At 35.9% G+C, this 20,880-nt stretch overlaps 1 protein-coding gene across 15 annotated transcripts in view; it reads left to right on the forward strand.

Moving 5' to 3' along the window:
- LOC135215250 (uncharacterized) overlaps nt 1-20,880 on the forward strand; it is a 654,605-nt gene that overhangs the window by 569,846 nt on the left and 63,879 nt on the right. For all 15 annotated transcript variants that reach the window (XM_064249770.1, XM_064249778.1, XM_064249775.1 and 12 more), the window contains one exon: nt 13,943-14,033. In XM_064249770.1, coding sequence (XP_064105840.1) covers nt 13,943-14,033 — 91 coding nt within the window. The remainder of the gene's footprint in view (nt 1-13,942; nt 14,034-20,880) is intronic.

Below are 20,880 nucleotides of genomic sequence, written 5' to 3' on the forward strand. Positions count from 1 at the left end.
CTTTGAGACCTCTTTTATGAATAACTATTGCTAACAATTCCCGACGTCTAAGCTTTCTGCAACTCATTCATTGCGATGCAGAACCCATCTTCAGTGGATTGTAGGAGTTATCCCTTAATAAATACTTTCAGTAACATCACTTGCTTCAAATTGAACAATAACTGGTAGGGCTCTATACAAAACGTAACATCGTCTTCAAGACGTTCTCCACAGCCTCTTGAAACTGACCAATAATGATCATGTAGGATATACACCAAAATTCAGAGGTTAATCGTTCGGTCGTACATGATAGCTAAAGTATTCATCCAAACATAGGTCGACTGAAAACTTATTTGGTCTTTTCATATATTCTCGAAATCCTGCAATTAAAGCTTTCGATTTTAACAGGTTGTTGCGTATTGCATTTCGCCTTCGCCTCATACATGTACGCTGATCAGCGGAAGTCGTTACACATAAATACAGACCAGTATAAAACTATAAAACATCCCACAGTAATGTTTATAAGCTCAGTTCCATGATAAATGGATTGCCTGGTTAAACTCAACACTGCTTCATTGTTAGCAAACATTACATTTGATTGATATCGCGTCTCGTCACTGTGAATACTTGGGCTAAAACACTGCTGTTTCTTTTACACTCTCGTTAAGTCTTTTACATAATATTGCATTCGGTCAAAACCACTGTTGGGTTTTACGCTGTCATCCCCAGAATTCGTATTAGTTGTTGTGTAGTACACAAGAAATCCATTACTATTCCTTTAATTTATAACACTATGCTTTTATCCCGTAATGAAAAAAAGAACATTTATAGTACTTGTAGTGTACTATAAATTATAATCATATTATTGTTTTATTTAGCTGTGTTTGATACTTTTTTTATTTCATTAAAATAATGGTGTTGTCCATGTTCTTGGTGTTATGCAGTATAGATTTAGCAGATGTAGATGGCACTGTTGTTGATGCTGCTTCTGCTTTCTGTAATTACTTCTGCTTTTGATGTTTGCTATCGTTGCTGCTTTTTAGTATTCTTGCTAGAAAGAGCATGAACTTAAATTTAAGTTTGATCGTAAACAGTGTTTTTAAAGGCTGTTTTTAAATAGACTAGGCAGAATGTTTAAATAATATTACTAGTATTTAGTAACGCAGGTAGTTTAGAAGAAAGGTTTGCTCATAGTATCATGCTTAACAAGTAGTGATTTTACAAAAATTTAACGTTTGAATGAAGTTGCTACGTCCACATATACTGTACTCTCCCGTTAAGCAGTTCATATAAGTTGGAACGAAGTGCATTTAAAATAAGTCCAATAAATGTCCCTTATCTCATGTTTATATTGGAGGTCATAAATGTTTTCCACTTTGGCTATCAGAGCTTTATGCCAGGCAGCCAGATACCTAAGAGACATAAAGAGCAATGATAAAAGATTGCTTTGCGCACCGCGACCACCAAATGTCGATGAGGCAAGAATAAAGAATACCAGAAGATCAGACCGTATAAGAACAATACAAGAATAAAGTATATATATATATATATATATATATATATATATATATAATATATATATAATAAGGATCCAAGAAATTCAAGAAATAATAAATATTAGAAAATTTAGGTAACTTTCATAAAAGTAGTAACTATATCACTTAGACGTTCTTTGTAAAAAGCATATTCCGAAGGGGAAGATTAGTCAAGAAATTAGCTAATAGTCAAAAGGGAGTGCAAAGCTAAGGCCTAATATTTTGCAAAAGCTTCTGGAATCCGTAAGGATGAAAGCATAGAATATTGTGAAAAGTATAGTTAAAGACGTTAGACTATGAGGATTAGGAGTTCTACTAGAATCGGTAAGAGAAAAGTGGATTAAGAATATCTGAAAGATTGTTGCTTATTCGCGAGCAATAGATTCGTCGAGTTAGAAGAAGTGGTGGTACTTTAGATTTGTAAAATTCAGCTAGAAATTTATATGCGAAATGAAAGTTTTATTTTTTTTTAATATGGGAGAGCCAAGGATATCAGATCCTTTCTAAATTTGAAAAAAATTCTTTTGAAGTGTGGATTACAGCATATTTTGGCCGATATGCAGAAAACACAAGTAACGGGGGAAAAAAAATAGTGGCACACACTTACTCTTTCACCCTCTCTTTCGACAAGAATACTAAGTAAAATTAGTGTTCCTGCCAAGTTTAGATAATTACAATGTCTTACAGAAGAGAGAATACGTTCTATGTTATAGGAGTTAGGACTTCGACAACCCTCAAGCTCAGGGTACTAAGTACCAGTACCAAAGTGCCAATCATCCATGGAAGGAAAATTATGGCGAAAGCTTGTATCTGGGTAGACTGAGTTGTGGAAATTGCTGGAAGGAAAATTTTTAGAGTATTACGAGGTTTTTTTTATTTTACATAGGTGGTGTAAATTGGAGCAATGGAGCAATGGGGCAGGACCGAAGCACCAACCTTGTAAATGTGAATCTATTGATCTACCACTGAACTGCAGTGTCTACACACGTACACGCGCCAATATATTATATATATATATATATATCTATATAATAAAAGGAGCCCATAAAAACACCAAAATATAGAGAGAATATATTTCAGAGACTGCTGTCTCCCTCTTCAGGTAGATGAATGAGAAAAGTTTATAGAAAAGGTGGTATTATACCAAGAAGTCCATCCACGAGCAAGCCAATTAGGTCACCCCGCTGATAATCTTCCTTTAATCTTCTTAAGTGTTGGTGAATGGAAAACCTTGTCGATCGTATCTGAAATCCATGCTCCTTTTGAGATGTTCATTACCTGCCTCTCTTTTATTAAGGCCGATTCCATCATTTGACTCTTTTACCGGCAGTTGCTGTTATAAATTACACGTGACAAATTCCAGTTTATACTATTGGTATGTTCATTTATATGGTTGAAAATAGCTGAGTTCTGTTGTCCATACCTAACTGACCGTTTGTGTTGTATTAATCTCTGGGGAAGTGATTTACCTGTAAATCCGATGTAAGATTGGTCACAGTCCTGGCATGGGATTTGGTAAACCCCAGTGTCCTTGGGAGATGTCTTTTGTTGGACGTTAATCAGGGATTTGGCTAAGGTGTTTGGGTAAGTAAATGCAAAAGGGTTAGATTTTCCGAGAGTCTGAGTCACCTTCTTAATCATGTCCAGGTGTGGAATTTTTATTTTATCGTTGGGTGTATCTCTGGTCTTGTCTTTAGGGGGTCGGTAGAAAATTACGTTTGCTTTGTGAATTGCTTTCTCAATTATATGGTCAGGATACTTTAAAGACGAAAGTTGCTTGCGAATTAGTTCATATTCTTTTTCCAGGAAATCTGGGGAACAAATCTGTAAGGCTCTTAAGAACAGATTGCTGGCTACACCTATCTTGATAGCAATGTCGTGATAGCTAAAGTAGTGAATGTATGAAAGTAAAAACGTTGGTTTTCTGTATATGGTAAATTTGTATTCTGTCGTGTCTCTGATTATTAAAACATCAAGAAAAGGAATTTTGCTGTCTGTTTCCCATTCAACTTTAAATTTGATGCTGGGCACTAATGCGTTTAATTTTGAGAGGAATTCATTAAAATTGCCCCACCTATTATCCCAAAATGTTAGAATATCATCCACATATCTCATCCACAGCATATTTTTGGGTTTTATTGCATTTATTACTGTAGTTTCAAAGTATTCCATGTACAGATTGGCTAAAACAGGACTTAAAGGACTACCCATACTACACCCGAATTTTTGCTTGTAGAATGATTCCATGAATGAAAATACGTTATTAGATGCACATAATTCAACTAACTTTATTATTTTGTCAAGTGCCAATGAGAAATGATCTGAATAGGGGGATAATTTTTCCCTTAAAAACTGAAGAACGTCCTGTACTGGTACGTTTGTGAGTCTACGTCTAGGCTTAAAAGTTTTATGTTGTGAAGTGGTATATGTACTTCTCTGAATTTGTGATAAAAAATCTTCCGAATGTTTAATGTGACTGGGAGAAAAAGTGCCTAAAAAAGGGAAAGGGAAAGGAGGCCAGCTAACCATTTAGAAATTTTGTAATTGAAAGCTCCGGCACATGAAACGATGGGTCTGAATGGAAGATTGTCTTTGTGAGTTTTGGGAAGGCCATGAAAGTAGGGTAATTTAGGATTAATTACTTTAAATTTCTCTTAATAGTTCAATACTCTTTTTGTCTTGGCCAGTTAATCTTACTTTCCGAAAAAATTCTGTGGGAACGTTTTGGAGGGGATTTTTCGTCAGTTTGTCGTAAGTGTTTGTGTCGCTAAGGAGCTGGTTGATTTTGTCGAGGTAGAAGTCTTTGTCCATTATTACGATTTTGCCGTCTTTGTCGGATCTACTTATTATAACATCTAACTTTTTTAGCGAGTGGATGGCTATCATGAATCTACGGGGAACAGGATATTTCTTATTTAGGTCAGTTAAAGCATTTAGTAACACTCCTTTTAAACATATCTCTTCACGGTTGTAGTTTTTGTCAGCGGGGGTGACCTAACTTGGCTTGCCTATGGATGGACCTCTTGGTATAAATGCCACCTTTTCTGTAACTTTTCTCATTCATCTACCTGAAGAGGGAGAGAGCAGTCTCTGAAATATAGTACTAATCCCTCTATATTTTGGTGTTTTTATGGGCTCCTTTTATTAGATGGAATTCTGTTGTAACAGAACATTTTTACCAGTCATATATATATATATATATATATATATATATATATTATATATATATATATATATATACACAAAGTGTATTATATATTTATGTGTGTGTTTGTGTGTGTGCGTGTGTGGGGGGGAGATGCGCTTGTGTGAAGGTATTCGCGTTTTGTAGTTATTAAACTATTAAAGACAATCACTTTTCCCCATACAACGTTCTTCGTTTTTGGAAAAATCCTGTCATCGCAACAAGTAGTACAACTTATTTTCTTAAGAGCTATATCCCCCTTTTTTTTTTTTTTTTTTTTTTTTAGCAATGAACTGGGATAAAAACTCCGTTCTTCACATGTCCGTCGCCGCCGTCATCGTCCTCATCATCATTATCTTTTATTCAGTCGTCCTCCGTCTTTCCTTAAGATTTCCTGAGAAGGCCACAAAAGTGGCACTCGTGAGCTCGCCAAAGACGGGGGATGCCAGCGTTGTTAACTTTCCTCAGCGGAGTGTTCATGAGGCTTCATTACAAAAGCTCGGTTGCTGTGAAGTCGACGACTTCATGGCTTTCCAAGGCTGCTGAGGTCTTATGCCCAGTGAGGTCTTATTTTAGATGTTGTTGCCGTTAATGGGATGAAGTGAGTTTAGCATGAATATTCAAGATTCCATTATAAAGGGTCTCGTTATATTTTTCACAACTGTTCGAGGAAGAAAGAAGCTTTACCGTATCGAGTATTAATTATTATCATTATTATAATAATTATTATTATTGGTAAAGTAAACGAATGCTGTAAATATAAATATAACATTATTATCTTTACTGTGCGTTATGTTATTTGTGATATCATTTCGATACAAATGGAAATTTATTCAAAATTTAAAACAAACTTGACTTATATGTTCAAAAGCAGTAATATAGTGCTATGAAGATTTAGATGATTTTGTTACTTCACTCAAAAGTAAAACTATTTGAAATCTTGTCTTATATTATCATAATGAAAAAAGGATTTTCATTGATGCAGATATCCTTCATGAAATAAGATTATATTTTAAAGTGAGAAGAAGCTATGGATCAAACTTTCATTTAAAAAGCTTAGGTTTTTTTTTCTTACTTGGAAAGACTCAAACGTCGAAGGTTAAAGAAAAACCACCTAATTTATTCAAGAAATCCAGCATCTGGACGAATAGTTTCCACACGAGTTCAGTTGTTCATATCTCTTCAGAATTTCTCACTTGCAATGTTGCGCTGTCAGTTTTCATTCTGCATTCATAGCCATTAACTCGAGCCTTTGGGTAGACAGCACAGTACGTAGTATGTACTTGGGAAGTGCTCAGGGTTAGGAGGGCTCTTCCCTCTTTCAGGGAAATGTCGCTTCAAAAAAGAATCCACATCTTTTCATACTGTATGATTCCGGGAAAGTTCTGCTCGACGTGGCACAGATTATGAAATATGCCCTGAAAATCATTCCTAAGCTCAGCAGTTTTGTGTTTATTGTTACACGAAGTGCGTCCTCGCATTGCTTTTCTAATTACTGTGGAAGATAGGCTACTTCATGTTTTGGACATTTATATAACAAACATTTAAATTGATATGTGCAAATTATTGCTTTCAATTTTTCTTTCTAAACATAAACAAATACTGAAAAGTATTGTTGTAGTTTTTGATGTATAGAAATATTTACTAGTCACATTGAACTGAGGAATTTACAAAGGATGCTGAAAAAAAATTTCATATGCTTCTTTTCTTTCTGTTTTCTATAGCTTATTATTGTTATTTATTTTGTATTTCATTTTGCGAGTTGCTATAATGAGAACGAAGATTTTTTTTTCTTTTTGATACAAAGAATTTTCTGGTTACATCGAAGGAAAGAGTATAGATAGAAAAGAGAAACCTTGTAGTTAAAAATAGAGGAATATGACAACCACGGACTTTTGTCTAAAATATTAATTGTTCTTCCTTTGTTTCACATGATCAAGACATATATCTGCATCATAAATCTCAGTCATTTTAGATGTATCAGAGTCCTTTTCTTTGCCAGTTTCTATTTTAAATGCGAGAAAGACTTTTTCCCTCGGTGTCCAACATGGCACAATTCACTGATTCATGGATTTCCAAATGACGTCCGGATTGCCGAGATATTCAATCGCTTTTACTACATTTGAAGTTGATGAATTTTCGATCCGAATATCGAGTAGCCGCTTCGACCCGATTACCCGCCCAGTTAGGATTTGGCAATCAGATTTGGTCATGAAAAATGGTCCGAGAATTGGATTCGCTTTACCGTGAGTCGATCTCATTTGTCCCAATTTGTCTTATCTCTCGATTCAGATTTTGATGATATTGATCTTGTTTTTGCAAATGTCTGGAATTCCTGTTCATTTGAGTGTTTACTTGGGATTCACGAGTTTCCGCCTCCTTGGGAAAACTGATTTTGTTTTTGTTTGGTTTATGGTGCATTGAGTATCCGGTTATACTACGGTTGAAAATATACCTGATATGTATTTTCATACTAACTACGAGAAGGAAATAGGAAATTTGTCACTTGTTTCTTAGCAAACAATTCTCAAAGAGAATGCTTTAGTGTTTTTTCCAGGGCTTTTTTTTTCTTGCTGTGCATCCTTTTTTTCTTTTTTTTCTGCTACACGAAAATTACAATTTGATGTTTCTCGTATCATAGTTTGTTTATGTTGATAGCTTTCTTTGTGAAATTGGTTTCCTTTTAGCTTTTCACAGACATTACTGGACTTGCATATTTCAGCTCCCAGTGAACAGATACTGATTTTATTCTCATTCCAAACTCTACATATATGGTAGACTGTTTGCGTCATCACTTCATCTTTTCCTTTAAAAAAAAAAAAAATCTTTGTTTCATTCTCCATCAACAGGAACATTGCTCATTCAAGTTTCAGCGTTAGCCTAAGAGCTATTTTGTTAGTTCTCCATCATCACTTGGATTACTTTGTTTCTTTTGTGCTTCGTTATCTCGGAGGAAGATAGAGTTATTAACTTTTTTTCGCCACCTACCTTTTTCTTGTCATAGCCTTCACTGATAAGTGAGACATTTTAGTCTCCTGTTGTCAACACTGTAACATTGATTCGTATTCGTAAATCGTTCCCTCCGTATCTTAGCTGACAAGAACTTTATTATTTCCGTAACGTGTATTTCCCTAACATGTATATCGGTAACATGTGACTTTTTTTTTTCTAATCAAACGGTAATTGTATGCTAAGGATACAACTTGGAATGTGCTTAATTAATAGCATTATCACCTTCCAAACGAGCATACCTGGGGGTCCTCTCCCAGGCTAAAAGGGGCTGATGACCCAGTGTGTATTTGCACCAAGATAGCCGAATGGATTAGTGAAGTGTCTATCTTTGCAGCTTTATAACCCGTTGTGGGGGGAGATTCGCTTAACAGTTATGGTTCCGTCTGAATGTAAGTAATTCAGTAATTCCCAATGTGTAGGAAATCCGATATGTTATGGCTTTATATATATATATATATATATATATATATATTATATATATATATACACATGTATATATACATATATATATATATACTATATATATACTATATATATATATATATATATACAAATATATATATACAAATACATGTATATATACTATATATATATATATATGATATATATATATATACAAATATATATATATATATATATATATATATATATATATATATATATAATATAACTGGAAGGACCTCAGTCAAACTGGATGATATCTAGCAGAGTTATTTATTCAGAAAAGTTACAAGCTTTCAAGGACAAACAGTTCTCATTATCAAGTATCCTGGAAATGACGAAGAGGTAGGTCAGCTGTATTTATGTGTGTCTGTGGTTGTTGTGTTTGTGTGGGTGTTCATACAACATATAATAATAAATAATATATATATATATATATATAATATATAGCTGTATATACATATATATATAATATATATATATATATTAATATATATACATATCATATTTGTATATGATATACTGTACAGTATATATACATGTATATATATATATACATGTATATATATATATGTATATATATATATATATATATATATATATACTGTATATATATATGTATATATATATATATATATATATATATATAGTATATATATATATATATATATATATATATATATATATAATATGTATGATATAGTATGTATATAACTGGAAGGACCTCAATCAGACTGGATGATATCTAGCAGAGTTATTTATCCAGAAAAGTTACAAGCTTTCAAGGACAAACAGTCTCATTATCAAGTATCCTGGAAATGACGAAGAGGTAGTCCAGCTGTATTTATATGAGTGTGCTGAATTCTTGATCCTTTAACCCTGCCTCTCCTGTTTGGCCACGCCCTCGTGACCTTGACCGTTCTCTGCCCGTGGCATGTTCCGGGTGTTCATTTTACATACTGCGTCTTGTGTTTGTCCTTATCTTTTCTATTGTGGAATATACGATTTTTCTTCTTAGGCTCTCTTTGAATTCGTTTCTAGTGTTGCCTGCCATTGCATTGATAGCGCATGTTATGAAGGTATTCTCTACAATCAGTCTAACCGTTTTGTTAGTGTTCCTGTAAACAAAATTCATATTTTGCCAGTCTGTTTGGTGTTCTTTTTTCCAATAGTATTTGGCAACTGCCGACGTCTGATTGTAGTGCCTTATGTTTTGTGTGTGTTGACACTGTTGGAAAATAGACCACAAAATAGACTGGGAAAATATGAATTTTGTTTACAGGAACACTAACAAAACGGCTCGACTGATTTTAGAGAAAGTCTTCATAACATGCGCTAACAATGCAATGGCAGGTAACACTGGAAACGGATTCGAAGACAGCCTATCAAGAAAGAAAAACATACTCCACACTAGGAAAGATATGCACAAACATAAGACACGGTTTGGAAAATGAAAACCAGGAACGTGCCGCTGGCAGATAACGGTCAAGGTCAAGGTCACGGGGGCGGGGCCAAACAGGAGAAGTAGGATAATTAAAAGATCAACAAGCCAGTGGTCTACCACTTCGGTCATTTCACGGATACTTGATAATGAGGACTGGATGTCCTTGTAAACTTATAACTTTTTTTGAATAGATAATTTGGCTAGAGACCATTCAGTTTGATAGAGGTCCTTTTAGTAATTATACTATTGCAGAGAAAAATTGTGCATGTGATAAGTCTATATATATGTGTGTGTAGTGTATATATTATTGATATATATATATATATATATATATATATATATGTGTGTGTGTGTGTGTGTGTGTGTATATATATTTACATATATATGTTATAATATATATATGTATATATATATATATATATATATATATATATATTAATATACGGTGTTTGTGTGTGGATGTATTTCTCGTTGTGTGAGCTTCTTCTATATACAAGGAATAACATGGTACTGATCTGATCTATTAATTCCTCCCCAGCTGTCTCGCGCAGTAGATTGTAGTGATGGTGTTGCAATCTACTGCAACGCACCTGGTTCATAATAAATTAAGATTTATCTGCAACATATCTTAATATTGAATAGAATGCAAAAATCCAGTATTGTCAAATAAATACTGGACCTTGGTCTTTCTAGATCCATTTTAGTTTTTCTTTTGTAAGGAACGCACCTCCTCTTGAAGAGAGAGAGAGAGAGAGAGAGAGAGAGAGAGAGAGAGAGAGAGAGAGCGTTAGTGTTCTCTCTTGATTTACCCACCCTTCACCCATCACAGTAAATGTCGACGAATGGGAATTTATAGACCCGTTCATGAACAAACATGCATACACGGCGTTGCAGTTACGCCATAACTCCCGTGAAAAGAGGATAATGTTTGCGATGTTAAAAAGTCTTGAAACGCGAACGAGGCTAAAATTTCAGAGGCGGGAGCGAAATAATGCGAAAAATTAGAGCAATGTTTCCGCCCTAGTAATCAGAGAGCAGTCCCCCTGTACTGGACCTTTCCTCCTCCCTACCCCGCTACATAGCTCCCAATCCTAGGCATTATCATCCCCCCGCCCTCCACACCCCAGCGAATCTAGTGAAATTATATCAGGAAGAACACGAGATTCATTTCAGACAGGATTCTTTTTTCCCAAGAGACGTAGCTTGCCTTTCAAAAAATGCTGCAGGTGCAAAAAAAAAAAAAAAAAAAAAAAAAAAAAAAAAACGATTGCTTCATAAAGGCACGGGAGGTGTAACTGGCGTTTTGCCTGGACTTTCGGAGAATTACATAAAACAGGTTAATGAGGTATATGATAAAACTCCCTCGTTCTTGCTATATACAACTTTTTAACGCCAACACTTCGCCTGTAGACTTGCGGTAACATCATGGTTTTGTGGAATGTCTTGTGGTATCTGTCAGAATTGCAGTATTAAGTGATAACTTTATTTGCAAACTTTATATGCAATTTTTTTATGCTGAAAAAGTCATCTTTGTTGTTGGTGAACTATCCCCTCTGTGCATCTTACAGATTTGATGAAACACTTTGCACAACATACACTAATCCATGGTCAATATGATGCAATACGAATTTGTTCAGCTTTTATCAGCATAGAATTGTTCATAATTCTCTCTCTCTCTCTCTCTCTCTCTCTCTCTCTCTCTCTCTCTCTCTCTCTCTCTCTCTCAAAAGTGAACTTATTAAGAAGTATGTTTAGATAGTGGATATTATATTATGTTGTGAACAGATTAAGCATTTCTATGCTGATGGGTCCAGCGAGAGAGAGAGAGTCATCAAAAGAAAAACAAAAACATATCACCTCTTTGAAGGATGTCTCCCTCTTTCTAAAATAACAAAAAAAAAAAAAAAAGGTAACTGGGAAGGGAACACTGATAGTAAAACAAAAATCAATGAACTCTCTCTCTCTCTCTCTCTCTCTCTCTCTCTGTGATAGGACTTCCCCAGTTAAGCTATTTGCAAGTTTTAGGTAAATAAAAGGATATCTGGGTGTACATTTACAACTGAAAAGTGTTTTGATAATTTACTGTATGCGAATTACACCGTTAATATTCGAAATAGGATATTATTATAATCGTTGAATGTAAGCTAAATGTAACTATCTAAAGCCCGGGACGCAGTGTTACCATACAAAAACACCACAGGCGGATGGACAGATGGAAAAAAACAGAGTATAGTTATAAAATAATTCTGACAAAGGAACAACCTCGTCGTTGCACACCAAGGCGTATCTCATTGTGAACCGACATTAATATGAGGAGACTTGGTGTCCGTCAAAAGGACATACTACAAGCATGGATTCACAAAAGATATTATCGAAATGGGGACGGAAAATATTTGACCAATTGTTGGCAGAAATTTCGGAAGGAAAGGCTTTTAATATCTAAGAAGCAAGAGAGGATTCTTTTGAGAATGATTGAAGGGCGCGGTATTCCCAAGTGGTTCTGATCAATCCCTGCAAATGTCCTTTTTAATCGATACTGTAAGATTTCAGTATTGACTCTGACATCCGAAGATCGCTATAACAATGCCAACTGTTCTCTCTCTCTCTGTCTCTCTCTCTCTTCTTCTTCTTTTAAGCCACGTAAGAACCTGGTAGTTAGTCGTCTCAGGTAGGTCGTAGCCTAAGTATATAAAACGGCAGTAAGTTATCAGCCTCACCCTATAATACTGAGGAACTGAATACTTGTACGTTCTAGAGACATCCATCTATTATGAAGGGAAGATTTTCATTCAAAAATGAAAAGTTTTACTCTCTTAATGACGTATTTTCCTTAATATTATGCCAAGTGGAGTAGATTACAGAGGAAAGAGGGATTCTTTCGTTCTTTATAATGAGGTACCCTTTTTCAGTAAACAAAAAAATTTTGAATGAAAGTAAATGAAAATAAGAAAACGTCCCCTCCGTAATGAGACACTTTACTCCAGCTTCCATCTCGTTAGTCCGAAGTGAATCCAGAACTTGGTTCTTAATCCGTATTGTTTCGTGGTTTTGGATGAACTTAATGAGGGCTCACGTGGCAGTGCCTTTTTGCTCAGAGGTAATGATAAATATACAATTTTTTTTTTTAGGTCAAGGGTCTTCAACTTTTTTTCAAGGTTAAGTGCCATGAAATGTTTGTCTCTGCTTGTCAAGGCTGTTAGAAATGTGATTTTTGGATTATTTTGCTTTTTGAATTACTTTATTTTTTCTTCAGTTTATTTTTTTTTATTTAAGAAGGTGGCTGCTGAAATGGGATGACATTTATTTCTTGCTTAAGAATGATTGCTAAAATGAGAAGCCGTCTAATGTCAATATTACCTTGCCTTTTCTGGCTGTGCTGCGTGAAGACACCTTTTTTTTCTCTCTCTCTCTCTCTTTACGCGCTATAAAGCCTTTTTTTTCACGCGTTGTAAAGCATTTTCTTTCATTTTTATAACAAGTCTCTACAGTTTTTTTTTTCAGTTATATGAAATGACATATTAGCTACCTGGAGAATAAACATAAGAACAAACATTTTAATCGGATACAGGTCTCTGACAGAAGCTTGAAACGGAGGTTTGATGATAAAGTTTTTTTTCGAGAAAATAAATGCTTTCGGTTTTGATATTCCTTTCCTTCAAAAGAGAGAGAGAGAGAGAGAGAGAGAGAGAGAGAGAGAGAGAGAGAGAGAGAGAGAGAGGGGTATTTGCGTCATAGCTTCGATATCTGATGAATTTTTTTCGCGAGATATGAATCAAAACTGGATCGCTAGACTTTATTCGCGCGATTTTAAGAATCTGCGCTAAGTATTTTTACTCGGTTTGGAAAAACATTAAAGAAGTTTTGCTTTCCAGGAAATTAAGAGTAATATTAATACAACTTTCTGCTGTTTTTATCACTGCGTTGTGATTACAATAGAAAATTAATCATTACATAAATATAGGTATCTAGGAATAATATATATATGTAACTATATATATATATATATATATATATATATGTATATATATTATATATATATATATATATATATATATGTATATATATATATATATATATATATATATAAATAAAGATATATGCCACGAAGGAAAACTAAAACGAAGGAGTATCTGCGAGACCTTTCACGTTAAACGTTTTCTGCTTAGCAAAGGTCGTTTAACGTCGAAAGGTCTCGCAGATACTTCTTCGTTTTATTTTTCCTTAGTGGCATATATCTTTATATATGGATTTATCACGTTCCTAACTTTCGTGATTCAGTATACATATATTAATGCCTTCCGTATTCGCCATACATATTAATGTAACATTTCTTTCCTTTCTCCTCAGGTGTCGGTCTCAACAGCTATATTATCATTGTGGCCGTATTGGGTACCGTCATCCCGCTCATATGTCTTATACTCACCATAGCTCTGGCCAGGTAAGATTAGTACCATTCACATTAAAATGATAAGTTTCCATTTGCCGCAAAATATTTTTCTTCGTTCCTTAACTTCTGAAATCATCCTATTTATGATTAACGTTTTATGAGAATTTTTTTCCCATCGTCTCGTATCGAATGAAATATCGTAAGCCTTATTATTTCTCCCTTTACTTTTGATATCATCTTGTTTATGATTCATATTTTATGAGCATTTCTCTTTGCCGCTTTTCATTGACAAAGTCCCGACACGTGATGTCGAACGGAAAGAGTAATGATGACTAATGATCGCATAAAAGAGCCACCTTTTCGTGGAAGTGCGCACCATTCCTATTAGTAATCAATCATTTTCTCCTGACACCCTAATTAAACTTATGTGAGGGAAAAAAAAAAAAAAACCATGTGATTCTTCCGCCACAGTTGGTCACTTTCGTCATCGGCGCCATCGTCAGCATCATCAATTTTACCACTATCGTTATCCTTATTAGTTTTCCCGACTCCTCCGTCATAGATGTTGAGGAAATGTTGGGCTGCCTAAAAAAAAACCGACTACCTTTACTGGAGAATCATAAGTTCTGACCTATTAGACGGCAGTTGTTGTGAACTAATAAATAAATAAATTAATCAATTAACCACAATCTCCGCAACATTCTTCCCTCAACTCTCGGATTAAATCAACCTTTAATTCCCTTACCAAAGTCCAGTCACCAGCAGATAACAGCCAGTAAGAGGATCAAACTGATAGGGTGAGCGCCTCAGTGGCGTGGTCAGTTTGGTTTTGGCCTGCCACCTCGATGGCCGCGAGTTCGATTCTCGGGCATTCCATTGAGGTGTGAGAGATGTGTATTTCTGGTGATAGAAGTTCACTCTCGACATGGTTCGGAAGTCACGTAAAACCGTTGGTCCCGTTGCTTAATATCCACTGGTTCCATGCAACGTAAAAGCACCATATAAGCAAACAAACAAGCAAAGTGCCAGGAGATGGTTAGAAACTGAGGTTCAAACAATATATTTACAAAGAAATGAGGAGCCGTATACATTGGTTAAAAATATACAGCAATATCAACTCTGTAAATTCTTTGATGGTCCTGGATTGTTGTTGTCCACAAATGTCAGACCAGATGCTGATGTATATCAATGATAATAATAATAATGAATAAAATGATGTCTCAGAAGCACCGGGAGACTGCAGGGATGAAACTCAAAACGTGAGACTGATTAGAAATAGCAGAGTTGAGGCGCCGAATAATAGTACGTAAATAATACATAATAAATAGCATCAGCCGTGTCAGTGGGATGTCAGGGCTAGACTAGGGGTATCTAGGTCTCACTTTAACCGCCAGATTCTAAAATCAGATGGAGAGAAGACATATTTGATACTAAGGAGGCAGTCTTCAAGGATCCACGAAACATTGTACTCGTTAAAGCTTTAAAGACTAGCGTTTGGAAGCACTAGGGCAGTTAAGATTTATGGGCAGTGCTTGGATTAAAGGCAATTATCGAACGCTTGTTTTGTCACTTCTGGAAGGGTTCACGTTGACCAAATATTCATATTCAAAAGTTAGGCCGCATGGCAGTGAAACAAAAAGGTTAGACATGGCAGAGTCATGATAAATAAGGATATAAATCAGCGGTTCCCAAGCTTTTCTTAGCACGACCCCATTCAGCACTTTCAACTGTTCACATCCATCTTCTTCTCTGTCTTTCTCATGCTTGTTGTTTCCGCACCATACAGCATTGCTGTTCTTCACAAGACGGTGGTAAGAACAGCAATGCTGTATGGTACGGAAACAGCAAGCATGAGAAAGACAGAGATGAAGAAGATGGATGTGGCAGAAATGAGAATGCTTAGGTGGATGTCTGGGGTGACAAGAGAGGATAGGATCAGAAATGACTACATAAGGGGGTCGACTAAGGTGGTGGAAGTATAAAAAAAAGTTCAGGAGGGGAGGCTGAGATGGCATGGACACTTGTTGAGGAGAGATGAGGACCACACTGGGAGACATACTATGGGGATGGAGGTTCAAGGAAGAAGAAGAAGAGGGAGACCAAGAAAGAGATGGAAGGACTGTGTGAGAGGAGACTTACATGAGAAGGGAATTGATGAGGCAGAAGCGCAGGATAGAAATAGATGGAAACGGCTCATCCGAAACGGCGACCCCATATAAAAATGGGAACTAGCTGGGAAGAAGTGTGGCCCCAAGTTATCATATTCCCAGTAATTGTGTTCTGAGAACTTTGGTCATATGGTGATATTTAAGTAAAAGAGAAACAGAAAACATTTACATTTTATTTACAAAAAAGTAACCAATCATAAATTAAATTCTCAGATTATTATTTATTATTATTTAATTTGTTAGTTTTTTTCTCTATGAGAATTCTAGTAACTATTTTAACATGATACCTCGTGCCCGCTGTTTGGATGTGTTGTACACTCATTCCCAGGGGGTACCTCAGCGACCCCATGACCTGATTATGATCCCACATAATGAACATTCCGACCCCACTAGGGGTCCCGACCCCTGATTTGGGAACCCCTGAATTATAAAGAAATGGGGTGAAAGATACCTTTCACCGCAATAGACACTTATTACTATAAAAACAGACTATGGCAAAATGATTATCATAAAAGATTAAAAAGACAAGAAGCAGCTAGGACATGCCTGTTAATGGCATTAGGCTACTTGGACATTCGTCGTCACATTATAAATTACCAATATGTGTAATTTATTTCTGCTCCTCTCCTGGTATGTTATAAATTGCAATTCTACATTCATGCGGAGATGTTATTGTCATGGAACCAGCTTCGACAACTCACATGCTTTCCATATCTTTATATATATAATTATAATATATATATATATATATATATATATATATATATATAATATATATATATATATTATATATTATTATTGTAAAGATATGGTAAGCATGTGGGTTGTCGAAGCTGGTTCCATGACAATAACATATCATATATATATATATATATATATATATATATATATAATATATATGTGTGTGTGTGTGTGTGTGTGTGTGTGTGTGCATTAAGCTACAAATGCCGTTTCATATCGAATTCGAGCTACTTCGGTAATATCACCGAATGGGAAATTTTGTAACTGATATATGGTAAATTACTAAAGTGTCTCAGACTCACGACACAGCACCTTTCCAACGACTCCAGTCGACGGCAACCACTGAGCTGTCAAGAAAGGTAAAAGATAACGCCGAATGTACCGTACTTGTATACACATCGAGAACGGGGAAATTGTACTTAGTTTCGACTTTAACCCACCTTCACCATGATAGCCAATCGGTACGTTTGGAAACAAGCACCCTGCTTTATATACATTCATTAAGCCACAAATGTCGTTTAAAATCGAATTCGCGCTATTTCGGGTTAATGTCGAAACTATGTAGTACAATTTCCCTGCTCTCGATGGATAAATAAGCACGACAGATTCGGGGTTCACTTGTACACCTTTCTTGACAACTCAGTGTTTACCGTCGACTGGAGTCGTTGGAAAGTTGGTGTGTCGTGAGTTCGAGACACTTCGGTACCATTCCGTTTATCACTTGAAAAATTCCCTTTCGGTCATAATTCGCTCTCCGGGATACTCCCGAAGTGGCGCGAATTCGATATTATACGACATTTGTAGCTTAAAGACTATATAAATCATGGTGTGAGATATATATATATATATATATATATATATATATATATATATATATATATACACACACACACACATATATATATATATATATATAGGTTATTTACTTAAGCAAGATAAAGGAAACGGGAGAGTTTTAAGAACGATCCCAAATGGGTAGCATTTACAGTGCAGAAAAATGGATGCCACTAAAATCCCAAGTACTTTCAATGCCTACATTTCACGCCGGTGACAATTGTATTGGCATCGTTAGAGGGCTGAAAAATCTATCCAGAACCCGTAGAAGTAATTTTTATTTATTTATTTTTAGATTAGAAAAAGGCACGTGATTGACAATTGACTGGAATACATACTACACACAGTCAGGCGGCGTATAGTGACTGAATAATCCCCGATATGGTTCTCACTGCGACGCACCCCAGGCATCTCCTATTCCCCAGTGATTTCTGTGTTCCTGCTTTAAACCCAAGAACAAAACAACGGGGAAGGGGAAGAAGAACGGCTAATTTGGACGGGGACTCCATTCACCATCGATCACGCGAAAAGAAAAGCGGAAGGAGGGCCGTTTAAAAGACTCCAGAGCTGCGTAGCGCGTAGGCTTATTTGAAAAGACTCCATCCTTCTCGTTTCTCGCTGGTGGAAGCATTTACGCTCACATCTCACCAAACTGCTCTCTCTTTTCTAACTCTCGCGTACGCAGTCACACACGGACGCAGAGGCGAGCATGCACACGTGTGCGCGCACACGCTCACATACTAATGTAAGCAGAAAGACAAAAGAAAATGAGAAAACGGTCCCGCTGTGAGTTTTTGTAGCTCTCCTTTGTATTTCCTCTGGATTTGGCCATCTCCCCTCCCCCCTTCCACCTTCCCACCCCCATCTCTTCGCTGCATCAACGACATGACCTGTGGCTTCTTTGGAATAAAAGTCCAATGTTTTCCTAGGATCACATACAGGTATTCAAAGCCAGCCACTTCTATGAAAGACTTTTTGAATTCAGAACGGACGTGAATATTGTCAGCATATTGATATATCCCTACAGCTACCAAAATACGATTCTCTCTCTCTCTCTCTCTCTCTCTCTCTCTCTCTCTCTCTCTCTCTCTCCCTTTTACGAAAGAAATTGTATGTTTTTCCTCTTCCTTTTTATTATATAAAAAAGAAATGTCTTTCATTTGTATACAAGGTAGTTTGATATTCGTTTCGTTCATATTCCCATACTGCATTCATAAAATGAATGTCATTTCAAGTATTTTCTATCAGCCCTTGAAGACAGAATAGAGAGCATAAGCTTGTATCCAATCTTTATTTATGTAGCCATGCCTCTTTACACTAACCCCTAGCATCTAACCAGTGATTCTACAGGGAAAAGTTTCACACACAAATACGGTAGTTAGATGATATGCATGTTGCCTATAGACGCGGTCAAGAAGTCTGAAGGCTTCATTATCATAACCTGCCAATGAATGGTTAAGAAATGCAACTGAGGCCTAAGGGACGCTGATCAGGAGCCTGTTTTACAGACTCCTCCTCCTCCTTCTCCTCCTCCTGCGTCTTTTGAAATCTCTTCTAAATGTGTCAAAATAGCATTCATGTGTTGTTTTATTATGTCAGAAAGTATCTCTCTCTCTCTCTCTCTCTCTCTCTCTCTCTCTCTCGCTCTCTCATCTCTGTCTCTCTCTCTCTCTCTCTCATAAGAACTTGTTTTTAAATATAAAGAAATATCTGTCTTTTTAACAACGCTGAATTTGGAACCATTGCCATGAACATTCTTCAAAATCTTCGCAACCCTCCATTAGGTATTCCAGAGCATGCGTAATTCCACAGTCTTGGGGGGAGTTGGGGAGTGTGAGGATTCATGAGTGGGCGATCAAGACGCCAGAAATCATTTCATCCAAGAAAATCTTCTCTTGGGATAACGTAGTAGAGCCTCAAATTCTCTTTAAGCACGTTTTCCGAGCAACCTGGAAGGCGCTGTAAGTGCTTCCAGGTCTTCGAATGAGTCATTAAAATGCTTCGTATCAGGCTTTGTCATTATGGAGAGTATGATCTCTGTCCATAAAATTGCGTTAAATCATGCGGTGCCGTTTAAAAAATGTAGTTCATTTCATAATTGTTTGCTGGAATGAGTTTTCTATCAGGGCGGAAGAATTTTGTCAAAGAAAACCACGGAGAAATTGCTCTTGATTTGTGAGAATGCTTCCTCGCCCTCCTTCAATGGCTAAATTGCGTATTCCAAACCAGTCTCCGAAATTAGGACATTTTAATTGGTCGTTTTATCAAGTATCTCTGTTATCAAATTGGCCTTTATTGCAATCATAAGGATTAAGTTGTTGTAATTGCGTACACACGCACTCACACACACATACATATACATATATAAATATGTACGTATGTGTGTGTATGTATATATGTATGCATGTATGGACTCAAATCTATAAAAACTGCCATATGCCAATATTTTCCGGTCAGTCTCGTTCGAACTATTGCGCTTCAACGGAAGAGTAAAAAAGAACTAGAGGGTTCATCTTTTCACATTACACATGTTTCCATCCATCACCACCAGTTGGCCTTTATTTTAACTCATTTACAAATGAGAGAGAGAGAGAGAGAGAGAGAGAGAGAGAGAGAGAGAGAGAGAGAGAGAGATTTCATTACAAATAATGAAATTACGTCTCTATAGGTTAGAGCATATCTTTTAGTTGTTTTTGCTGTAAATTACCCAGAAAATGCCATAAAATTTAGAGGATTTTCCATTTATATTAATTTCCCTTACAATTAATGATTAATATTGATAAAATATTAGATACAGCACTTGCAGCCTACTCAGCTGTGTTTTGTTATTAGAAGAATTGTTTATGGAGTATTACGAAAGATTCACAATTATTCCTCAACCCTGAATACATAGTTTGGATGAGGTACAAGGTTGGTGATTTCAATTTTGGGAGTTAAAGATGGGAAATTCCGATCTCTTTTTTTTTTTTTTTTTTTTTTAGAAACTTGATTACTTTGCAATAAACATCATGTTTCAAGTAGAAATTCTTTCCTTGGCGTTTTAATAATTTAAGATCTTACGTAATATGATATCAGTATCGCCGAAGTTACCATGGAACTTTAATTAAAACAAGGGAGATACATTCTTTAATGTGTTTCCTTTCTTTAAATGATTT

Source organism: Macrobrachium nipponense, chromosome 5, assembly GCF_015104395.2.
Source record: "Macrobrachium nipponense isolate FS-2020 chromosome 5, ASM1510439v2, whole genome shotgun sequence".
In the NCBI taxonomy this organism is placed as follows: domain Eukaryota; kingdom Metazoa; phylum Arthropoda; class Malacostraca; order Decapoda; family Palaemonidae; genus Macrobrachium; species Macrobrachium nipponense.